The sequence below is a fragment of the Equus asinus genome, chromosome 8, assembly GCF_041296235.1.
Source record: "Equus asinus isolate D_3611 breed Donkey chromosome 8, EquAss-T2T_v2, whole genome shotgun sequence".
In the NCBI taxonomy this organism is placed as follows: domain Eukaryota; kingdom Metazoa; phylum Chordata; class Mammalia; order Perissodactyla; family Equidae; genus Equus; species Equus asinus.
The window spans coordinates 46,459,202-46,471,291 of NC_091797.1; the positions used below are offsets into that span (position 1 = coordinate 46,459,202).

General features: G+C 41.0%; 1 protein-coding gene across 4 annotated transcripts in view; it reads left to right on the forward strand.

Annotated features, from left to right (window-relative positions):
• KIAA0319 (KIAA0319 ortholog) overlaps positions 1 to 12,090 on the forward strand; it is a 94,311-nt gene that overhangs the window by 37,641 nt on the left and 44,580 nt on the right. For all 4 annotated transcript variants that reach the window (XM_044777015.2, XM_070515561.1, XM_070515562.1 and 1 more), the window contains 2 exons: positions 2,463 to 3,232; positions 10,268 to 10,460. In XM_044777015.2, coding sequence (XP_044632950.1) covers positions 2,463 to 3,232; positions 10,268 to 10,460 — 963 coding nt within the window. The remainder of the gene's footprint in view (positions 1 to 2,462; positions 3,233 to 10,267; positions 10,461 to 12,090) is intronic.

Consider the following 12,090-nt stretch of genomic DNA (forward strand, 5'->3'; position numbering starts at 1 on the left):
GCTCCTTATTCCATGCTTAGCGTACTCTGTACTCTGGAAAATACTGTCATTAATGTTTGAGCACTCATTTTTTTTTCTCTCAAATCCCCGCTTTTTCATTCCTTTTTGTCTTTTTCTTGTGAGATGTTTTCCATTAATTCAAAATTCCTGAATTATGGAGCCCCAGTAATGTTATTTGCAGTTTCCCTATCTTCCCTCTCTATCCTCTTTACCTTGGAAAAATGCTAACCAATTATTTTATTGATGTCAACAATCATGGAGTGCCTACTGTGTGCATGGATTGGGCTGGGAATTTATAGAGCTTACAGACATGGGTGAGTGTTCTCTGATCTTTTCAAGAGCTTTCTAGAGTGAGTCTAATAGATTCTGAACTAATTATGGGAACTTGGCCCAAAGGAAGAACAGTTTATTTGTTGGGAACCCCACCTTCTCAAACTTCTTTATTTTGCATTAAGATCTTTTGTTAAAGTGTGTATATCTAAACAGCCCATTAAGGTGACTTTCTGCAGAACAAAGAGATAATCTGCCCCAGAGGTGTATGGCAGTCTACCTGACTGAAACCTGCTTAAAGCTTTGTGTTGAAGGCTTCTGCCATGGAAAGTCCTCCTTACCCACCAGTAACAATTTGCTTGCTCCAGGATCACAGCCTTTTCCCTGTACGGTGGTTCCTGGAACACAGTTTTACAAGTTGGCTTTTGAGCTGTCTCGTGGCCAGAGCCAGAAATGGAACATGATAGTTTCTATGAAGCACATTGTCCGAAAGGAGATGACCCAACAGTTTTTCAAGAGAAATACAGCATATCCTGCCATTTGTGTTTGAAAGAAATCTCTAGCTTGGATCTTCATTTAAAGGCCACACAGGGATGTAGTGGTATCCTTACAAATAAAGGCAATATTTTTAAGAGTAGAGCTGGGAGTTGGAGATTACCTGTCTCTGTTCTCCACCCTTCATCATCTCTTGACTTAATTAGAAATGCTATTTTCCTATGTTCAGCTGGAGTTGTTTTTTTTCCCCTCCATATCTGAGATTAAGCTTTTCTTTAGAAAATAAAAGGCTAAAACTATCAAGGTGATTTTTAAAAAGTAGATTTGTGTTTGAGAAAATGTCATTTCAGTTGAATTTATTGCTTGCTTATTCCTTAGGAAAGAAGCTTATCTACTATATCTAATTTCTATTAAGTTGGACCAATTAAACTTTCCTGTAGAGTCAATGTTTGGCACTGAATGATTCTTAAAAATTTATAACAGGGGCCGGCCTGGTGGCACAGTGGTTAAGTTCGCACATTCCACTTTGGTGGCCCAGGGTTTGCTGGTTCAGATCCCGGGTGTGGACCTACACACCGAATGTCAAGCCATGCTGTGGCAGGCGCCCCACATATAAAGTAGAGGAAGATAGGCATGGATGTTAGCTCAGGGCCAGTCTTCCTCAGCAAAAAAGAGGAGCATGGGCAGCAGATGTTAGCTCAGGGCTAATCTTCTTCTTCCAAAAAAAAATTATAACAATAATGACATATGCACAGGTAAAAATAAAGATGATTCATATACTGTATTTAACCATGTCTCTTACCTCCAGTTAGAAGTAATCTCTGACTGTCACTATGAAAAAAGTCCCAGCTATTAAAAGAACTGTCAGTGATGAGCCCTCACTAGGAAGGCGATCTCTTGCCATTCTGAGTTCTGCCGCAGAACTCAGATACAGTGCTTCTCAAACCATATGTGGTGAGGGACCCATTTATTCTTATTTCCAATCCAACATAGACTGATCCTGTAAAATATCAACAAACAAATAAACAAAAAAGAAAAGTGATTTTGCACTTGCATTTCAGGCAATGACAAATTGCTACAGAAGTTTCTAAAAGCCTCAAGTTCTGTTATTTTGTCATGGATTGGTGACAGTTTGTGGCCCTATGTCTGCAGACCACACCTGCGTGGCACCACTCTAATACCTGCTGTATATGCCTTGGAAACATCTGTAGTTCATTATTTAGAATTGGATTAAAGCTGGTTGTCAGAGATCGGCATGGAGGACAAGTGTTTCTCTCCTTTGATGTTTCCCTGTCAATTTGCTCTATCATCAGAATAACCTGTGAGATTAAAAAAAAAACCCAGTTAACAACAGCAACAATATGATGTTGTCCCTAAAGTAAACCTTTATAACTGAATTTTGGGTGAGAAGCAAAATATGAATAATATAAAAGCAATACCCACATAGAAAAGAATGCTTCTTTTCACTTGTGGAGTAACATTACATGACGAGAGAAGGAAGGTGAGATGGACAGGTGGAAGAATCTATGGATGGATGGGTGAGGGTGGAAGGGCAGGAGGATAAATGTATGGAGAGGTGTGTTGATGGATGGACTGCAAGATAATGCAGTGGACGTTCTCTAGGAAATGCTGGATGTTTATTTGCTTCCCAGATGTGACATGCCTCTCGTCCTCATTGGAATCTGCCTTGTTTGCAGGGTGCGCCTGTACGAAGTGCAGTGAGGGAAGGACATATTCCAATGCAATCATTTTACCTAACTTGGAAACTACCAGAATCATGCGGGTGCCTCAAACCACCCCCACGGTGGACTGCATAGCCGCTTGTTGTGACCTGTCCAGCTGTGACCTGGCTTGGTGGTTTGAAGGCCGCTGCTACCTGGTGAGCTGCCCACACAAAGAGAACTGTGAGCCCAAGAAGATGGACTCCATGAGGTCTTATCTCACCTTTGTGGTCAGGCCTGCTCCGCGGCCTGCACAGTTGCTGGACTTTGGGGAGATGATGCTAAAGAGGGGTTCCCCATCAGGAATCTGGGGGGACTCACCTGAGGATATCAGAAAGGACTTGCCTTTTCTAGGCAAAGATGGGGGCCTAGAGGAGATGTCTGAGTACTCGGACGACTATCAGGAGCTGGAGCAGGACGTCTTCCAGCCCATCAGCAAGCAGGAGCCCAGAGGGAGTGCCGAGTACACTGACTGGGGCTTCCTACCAGGTGGTGAGGGCCGTTTCAACTCCTCTGCTGGAGACAGCCCAGCAGCATCAGCGGAGAAGCAGCAGGAGGACCCTGAGCCCCGTTATCTGGACCGGGAGCTCCATAAGCTAAACGAGTCAGCATGGACCCCAGCCCCAAAACACTCTCCGGAGAGAAGGTTGTTGCTTCCTTTGGTGACTACTCCATCTTCAGGAGAGGTGTTGGAGAAAGAGACTTTTCAGCTCCAGGAACAATCCAGCAACAGCCCTGGAAAACAGGTAGGTGTGGTTGGTATGTGCTTGAGGGGGTGGGAGGGACTGAGGAGAGCTGACGGCTGGAGGGGCTGAGGTTGCTTTTCAGAGCCAGACATTCATTACGCTGCAATGCGCCAGGCACTCATTTCAGAGCCAGCAGGTTCCTCCTAAGGGCAGCTGTCTCAGGTGTCAGCAAGAACAATGACTCTCAGAGCCTTCCAGGAAAGAGAACGCCTTGTTCCTCTGCTGTGCTCTCGTGACCAGACTTTAAAAGAAGAAATAGTTGTTCTGCCTTCACAAGTGAGCCACCTAATGATGATTCAGTGCTTCTGCCTAGAGATGCCTCTATCGGTATCCAAGGTGAATGAGGATTTTATAGAAGTCCCAGGAGCCAGCCCATGTACACAGCACATATACCCTGGGGCTTTGAAAATGTATCATCGTAGGTTTTGTAGGGGCAGAAAAGTTTTCCTTTCTTCCCTTCTAGGTTCTTTGGCTGGTCTAGTAATTAAATTGAAATAAGACAGACTAAGAAAAGAAAAACCAATTTAATTTTGTATGTTGGGGAGTCTCATGAAAATATGAGACTCAAAGAAATGACCAAAGCAGCAATCTTTTAGATAAAATAAACAGTAAATTTGTGAACAATTGACAGGACAAAGTGCTCTGGGCTTGATGAACAAGTAAGAACTGTTAAAAGATAAACTGAGGCATGTTAAAAATTTCAAGCGTTTGTGTGAGCAAAAATCAATTCAAATCAGGCAGCATCCAATCTAACAGATAGAAAGAAGCTCTGAGGAGCTGTACGAAATGAAAAACTTGTATAGCCAGAAGGGAGTGGGAACAAGGAAGTTATACTAGACAAAAAAGCCTGTTGGTTATTGCAAAGTTCCTTTCCTTTAGGGAATGACAGGGGTCTATCAGGCAGATGACCTCACTAGTGCCGATCAGATGATTCTGATTGACTAGTTTAAGCTTCCATTTCTGGGAGAGCTGAAACTGTAATTAAGTGGAATCATGGTTTGGGGACATGGAGCTTAGCATAACTGACTCCATTTTGGGTCTGTTGTCTTTTTTTTTTTAACACAAGATTTGTTTATGCAGCCTCCGTGGCCCTAAATTTCCTATCTCTGGTGATAAGGATGCCTTCTATCCTCCTCTTACAGGGAGGGTACCTTTCATGCGGGAGATTTCTCTTCTGCTTTCAGGGGGACAGGGGAGGGTCAGAATGTCCTTCTTGCACTGGATTATTTCTCAAGTACCTTTAATTCAAAATAATCAATATGTCAAGTGCCATATTTTGGGATGACATATTCTGCACCCCTGCAGTTTCTTCGAGACCCATCGGGTGCGTGGGTTGCTAAAAATTCACCAGTGACGTGAATCAGTTGGATAGGAGGAGAGAGATACTAAGGAGAGAGTGTAAGCTATACTGTACAAAGCTTCCCATGAAAAACCCAGGTGAAACAGCGTAGGAATCTCTGGGAGAGTAGACATTCCAAAAGCAGGGGGAAGGTTCAAGTGTGATTGGCAGAAGGTCAAGGAGATAGAAAAGGAGACTGCTGTGAGGAGAGAGTAGTTGGAGAGCTCAGAAGCTGCTCATCTGGGAAATGCCAGGCAGGAGTTGATGAGAATGTGGTGAGCACGTTGATTAGGGGAAGCCGAATGCAGTTGGAAAGGAAGTTGATGTGGGGTCAGTGAGCCGAGGAGTCGAAAGAAAGATTTCTTGGACTCTCAAGGTCTGGCAGTAGTGCTCTTTTATTTAGAAAATAGTATGGAATAGCATGGGGACAGCACCCATGGGCAGTCAGAGCTGCTGCATGGGGACAGAACCCACGGGCAGGAGGAGCTGCTGCATGGGGACAGGACCCATGGGCAGTCAAAGCTGCTGCATGGGTATAGACCCATGGGCAGGAGGAGCTGCTACTGCAAACATGGGTTGAGCGTAGGGCTAAATTTAAGGCATAGGTATGTGAGTTATCTCTTTACAAGACAAAGGAAAGAATATGTGAAAAGAGTTGTTAAAATGGTATCAGTGTTGGTAGGGTGTGGTTATTGGGTGGTCCTGTAACTTTTAGATAAGAATCAAACCAGATTAAGTAAATACCAGAAGCCACCACCTTAAATATTATCTTCAGCTAAAGACAAAGGAGGATGGTGCTGGTGAGGGGAGTCAGCTACATGAGGTTACCAGGCAGTAAACAACTTAAGTCCTTGCCTTCCGCATTAAGAGTTTCCAGAGATAAGGCCATCCCCCCTTCCTCCTGGTGCAGAGAGGGAGACACCCCCCACAGATGGAGACTTCCTTCACAAATGCAAATATCTCTTATCAAAGGGCAAGCAAATTCCACTCCTCAGAGCCTCCTTCTCATCTGCAGTTTTTAAAAGTAACCAGCCTAAAATAATCCTCATCAAAGTGACAAAAGGACAGGTCATGGGAGAAACTATTGTATTTCAAGATGCAAGAGGACAGATCGGAATGTAAAGGGACATAAACCAATTAAGACTTTTTTTAAAGGAAAATACTATTGGAGATATCAGTGCTTAGGTTAGAGTAAGTGAAGAAAGCTGGATTGAATTGCCTATACATTACAATCTCAACCATAAAAAAAGTTTCTTTAATGGTGAGATTATCAGAAATGTTTTTCTGTTTTGGTGTACTTTACAATACTTTTCAAAGTTTCTATATTTTTCTGTACTTTCAATTGTCTTAAAATTTTTAAAACTCAATTAAAAAATAATCTGAAACTGTCAAAACTTAACCATGTTCTTTTCTCATATCACTAAATATTAACATAATATGCTATCTTTTATGTTACCAGATCATTTACTTTCTAGCTTCTATGGATGGAAGTGTTTCAAATCAAGCTCTATTAAAAATGTTTTGGCTCATGAGTTCTTTGAGGTTGCTTATGTTAAGAGATAACAATCAAACAAAGGTAAAATCATGACTTGTACATATATAAAATGAGCATGTGTTAGAGATTTTAGTCACTCATTAATCATTGAATCAACTAGGAAAATGTTATAATTGTTGCACAAAAAAATCCAAAGAATGAAAACATTCATAGATCAACAATGTTGAAATAAATGTGCAAATGGAGGCAAAACTGGTTTTTCCAGGCAGGAGGGGAGGGAGCTCAATTTTTAATTTCTACCAGACGGGGTAAAATCTACATGTCTATAGACAAGAATTATTTTGCATTGTTACCAGTTACCTACAACTTATAAAGTTGTAAGATTGCTCAAATACAAGAAATACTAGAATCAGATAACCTGGCAGGATATCCTGTAGACAGTATTTTATTTTCCATTGAAATACAACTTATCCCCTACAGTCACATTAAATTTTTTTGAGCTGCATTGAGTTATAGTTAATCCTTGAATAAGTGTTGATAAACAGATAGGTATCATAATAAGAAATATGATTTTATTCTGAGGAAGTGCAAAGTTTGGAATATTGATAGAAAGAAAGATTTCTTCTCTCAACAAAAAAGTGTTTAAAATAGTACACTTGTATTTGATAAATGTGCTAAAAAAATTCAATGGGGGAAAAGAATAGTCTTTTAAACAAATGGTACTGAGGTAACTGGATATTCCCATACAAAAGAATGAATTTAGGCCTCTCAACTGATGAAAAATCACTACAATTTAAACAGCAGATCTTTATTTGGGCAATTAGAATTGCAATCTGGGAGACACAGGTAGAAATCCAGAATGTGTTCCTCTGGGGAGTAAAAGTCAGGGGCTTTTAAAGGCAAAGAAGGAAGGTTGTATTATAATTTTAATTGGCATTGAAGGAAGAGAGCTAATCTTGGCTAAGTGTTGGTTGACTATTGATTCTCTCTTCAGAAGGTCTGCGGTCCTCATTTTTGTGATCAGGGTATCCGTGCTCCTGCTGCTTTCTCAAACAATTGCTGTTTTGGCCCAGTCCAAAGGTTTGTCCCAGTCCAAGGTTCAAGACAGCAAAGCAGTTTCTTTGGAAAGGCAGCTCTGACTCCATTTTAAAATGGCTCCACTGTAGTCAATTTTGATAGGCCCCTGCCTCATACCATGTTAAAAAATTAAGTCAAAATGTATTGAACACCAAGAAAGTGAACACCCATGGAATGGGATAAAATATTTGTAAATCATATACCATAAATTTTGTATCTGGAATATATAAAGGACTCTTACAGCTGAATAATAAGACAACCCAGTTAGAAATGGGCAAAGGATCTGAATAGGTGTTGCTTCAAAGAAGTCAGAAGAATGGCCAATAAGCACATGAAAAGATACTCAATACCATTGTTAAAAGATAAACTAAGGCATATGAAAAATTTTAAGAGTTAAAGCAAAAATCCATTCCAACTGGGCAACGCCAAACCAGAAGGAGTGCTCTACCAACAGGAGCGCATGGGGAGACTTTGATAGAGCAAAGCTGGAGGCAAAGTAAGAAAATTATTGATTGGGTATAGCTTAAAGCCTAGTTGGCCTTGCTTAGGCTGCCAGGGCATTAGAGCCACCTTGGTCTAATGGCCTCCTCATTTAATTGTTTTAACACCATTAATCTTTAGGGAAATGCAAATTAAAGCCACAATGAGATATTACTTCACTAGAGTGGCTAGAATGAAAAAAACCGAGAATAAGTGTTAGTAAGGATATAGAGAAATTGGAACTCTCAGACACTGCTGGTGGGAAAGTAAAATGGTACGGGCACTTTGGAAAACATCTGGCAGTTCCTCAAAATGTTAAACTTAGAATTACTATATGCCCCAGTGTAGGGGAGGAAGAAATATTGCTGTAGCCTTCTAGATTCTTCTGGCTGGTCTAAGAACTAAATTGGCATGATACAGAATAACAGGAGAAAATCAAACAAAGTTTAATAACATGTATACATGGGAGAAACCCAGGAAAATGGAAATGGCCAAAATGGCTGAAGCCACCACCTTAAATACCATCTTCAGCTAAAGACAAAGGAGGATGTTGGAGGTAGTAGTTTGGGACTTCAAAGGGAAAGAAGGAAATTCACCTGGAGATGGAAATGCAAATGTTTTGTAAACAAACGTTTGCCATACCTTGCAAAGATAATGGGACATGGAGGGGACTTGGATCACATGGGCCTTGCTGGGTTCCTCCCTGTCTACCACACCTAGTTCATAATATACTATAGTTATGTATGGTGATTGCTCCTTCCTGGAACAGGCTTTCTACCTTAAATTCTTTTAGGCAGTTGAGGAGGTCAGAGTTTCTTCCTGAGTTTTTTGTTCTTAAAAATAATCAAGCCAAAGAGACATATTTTGGGGTAGCAAATTCTGTTGCCCTACACCAGCAATTCCACTTTTTAGTATTTACCCAAGAGAAATGAAAACATGTGTCTACACAAAGACTTGAACGTGAATGTTCATAGCAGGAGTATTCATAAATTACTGCAATTGAATAGGACAAATTCAGGGAATTTGAAACAAATCAAGATTAAATTTGTAGAGGATAAAACACGTTTTCTGCAGTTTTGTTTTCAAGTGCACAAGACTAGACAGATTCACCTAAAACAAGTTGTTTCAAAGTAAATAAGAGTAGAGAAATGAAACGAGTCATTTGAGACTTTTATTGACCAGCCTCGGCTTTACATCAAAAAGCTAAAATGGGGGCCGCTGGTGCTCAGTTGCTTCCATAGAAGATCCATTTTCTTTGGGTGGAGTATGTCAAAGAGGATCTGTATCCTGATGACTTAGCAAAGAGTTCTACGTGGAGGTCATTTAAAGATGACTGAATAGCTAAAGTGAAGAACTGGCATGTGATTCCAGCCTAGAGAGGCAGCATGGTGGGAAAGAGAATGTTCTAGAGAGGAGGCAGGAGTGACATTTTCTTCTCTCTCAGCCATTTCCTGGTGACTTTGAGACCTTGACCAGAAGTGTCTTAGTATCTACAGACTTCATTCTTTATTTCAACATGGCAATATTTTTTCAAGATTCTGTAAGGCTAAAAAAATCCAGTTCATCTTGTGGAATTTGCAGCGGCCCCACTATCATATGCTTTGAATACATATTCTGAAACTCTGGTTTGCGGTGATTCTGAATTTCATGCTATTCTCAGAAAGTACAGATGCAATGAAAAGCCTCATATATTGGCAGTCACTTCACAAACCCAGATGCCTGAAACTTCAAGGAAATCGCGCATCTTAAAGCTGTAGTAGACCCACTACCTGATTTTTAAAATGTTGGTCAATTGATTTCTCTTAGTCTGATCAATATATTTTCACTTTAACGCTTAATCTTCTTTTTGCCTTGGTTTCTGAAATTTGTTGCTGAAGGTGTCGCCACTTCCCTAGTCAATATCTGGAACTCAGTGGGTATTCAGTTAATATTAGCTGTGATATCAGTTATCCAGTCACAAAATGTCTGCCGTGTTCTTTTCTCAACAGCAAAGAGTAGCTGTTTTCAGTAAACACCAACAGCCCCCTCTCCAGTTTACGTGTGAATTATAGCTTTTCTTTCTGTGGCGTTCTTAGTGCAATTTCCCCTTTGGGTCTCCTGTCTTAGCCTGAGTTTGGCACCACACAGTCACTGGCAGTTGAGGCTCAGAAGAGCATTTTATTTTCATATTATGAGACTTCTCTCTGGCACATATTTAATTGAAAAACTTTAAGTTGGTTAACTCTATAACCATAACTTCAACCAAGTTATAACCAAACTTCAAGTTATAGTTTATACACAACGGATGAATAGAGATCATTTACTCTAGAAGCCTGTTCACAGTTGAATTATCTGATTGTCTTCAATTATTGTCTTACTGATTAGTTCAAGGGCTACCTTAATTATTTTCTCTCTCTTTATCTTGAATATTTTGTGTGTGTGTGTGTTTGCCTATAATAATTGTCTAACCCACTGTTGCCTTGCATTTTTGATAGATAGCAGAGAGAATATTTGAAAGAGATGGTTTAGAGTTCTAGAGTTTTGTGATATTAGACATGGTATTTCAAATGCTACTGAATGAAAAAGGTCACTGACATTGTGTTGGCTTGAAGACTTCAACCTTGTTTTTTTCCATAACAACTTACCCTTGTAATTGATCTCCTAGGTTCTAATGCCTTCCCATAATCCTCCTCCAGCCAGCCTGGAGTTCAGCCCAGCCATGGTGGAGAAAAGCCCAGTTCTCACAGTCGCCCCACAGAGCACAGAGCATAGCATCCCAAGCCTTACCACGAGCATCGTTCCCACTGAGTCTGCCACACCTGAGCAACCTGGATCTGCTCCCACTGCTCCCAGGACAGGTAACTTTAAAAAAATACAACTGGAAGAAATGTATTGGAGACATGCTGTAGAATATAGCAGAGACAACTTTTGAAGTTTACTCATTCCCTCCAGGCACATTTTTGAGCATTTACCATGTGCCAGAATACTACACACTGGGGATTAAAAGATGAATAGTCATTGTCTTTTCCCTCAGTGACTCTATAGGCCAGAAGACAAGACTGACAAGTAAATAGATGGTTTGATACCATATGGTAAGTGTTGTGAGAGGATGCTATGGGAGCAGAGAAGGGGCACCCCACCCGACCTACTTTGAAGGTCCAGAGAAGGCTCTCCAGAAGTGATAATGCCAGGATGGAGTGAGCCAGCTACAATGGGGTTGGTATGTTGTGCAGGTCGAGGGAGCAACATGAGTAATAACAATAATGTTAATTATATTTACTGAGCACTTACTGAGTGCCAGGCACCATGCTTGGCCTTTCCCACCCATCATCTCATTCACTGCCTGTGCAAGAGGACAGAAGTACAAGAGCACGTGTGACATTTTGGGAGAATTGTAAGGAGTTCGTACAGGCTGGAACTGATCATGTGAATGGAGTGGGAATGGCAAGAAATGCAAGATTTTGAAGGATCCTGTGTTCTGTGCTAAGGAATTTGTGTTTTATTGAATGAGTATGGAGAATCCCTGAACGATTTCAAGCAGGAAAGTGAAATGATCAGATTTGAATCAAGAAAATAGTATGGAGTTGACTGGAGGTAAGAAGATCCGTTAAAAAACTACAGTGAGTGGCCACAGGGATGGAGACAAGGCGCCAGATTCAAGAGATATTAAGGGGGTAGAATCATTAGGATTTGATGAATGGTTGAATGTCAGGCTGAAGGAAAAAAGACTGAGATATATGAATATATGGAACTGAAAATTAAGTGAGCACTTGGGCAGAAGATAAAGGACTAAGAGTCATCAGTGTGAAGGTTATAGTTGAAGACTTGGGGGCATATGGGACCATCCAGGGAGAGTGGCAGGGTAAGCTGGGAGAGCAGAAGGAGCCTTCAGAGCTGACTGAGTGGCCGTGCCACGGACGTAGGAAACAAAGAGGAGAGCGTGGACTGAGGGAAGTAAGGAGGAGAGAATTCCAAGTAGGAGGAGGAATGAGAGGACCGTGTTTTGCTGAGGTCATGGGGAGGACTGAAAAGCTCCCATTAGATTTACTAATAGAGAAGTTATCAGGCTTCGTCATGTTTTCTGAGCCTTTCTATGGGTAACGTACTTTGAGGATTAACCTCTCTTCCTTGATTATTTACTTTGATCCCTAAGTACAGAGAAGGATAATGGTGGAGGAGAAGCCATGTAGTATATTCAAGAGGAAACTGGCCTGGGAATTAGGGTCCTTGGGTACCTATTAGTACCTATTGCATGGAGTTGTTTGAGGGTTAAATGAATTGATAATTTTAAAACCCTTGGGACAGTGCCCGGTACAGCTTAATCTGGTATATAAGTGGTTGTTGAAATAAATACATTTAAGTTAGTTAAATTTTGGTAGATCTATTGCTACTTACCCATATATCCTTAAGCAACTTGCTTTACCTTTCAAGAGCTCAGTTTCCTCATCTTGTGAAATGATAGGCTTGGATCGATGTCCCTTCCAGGTC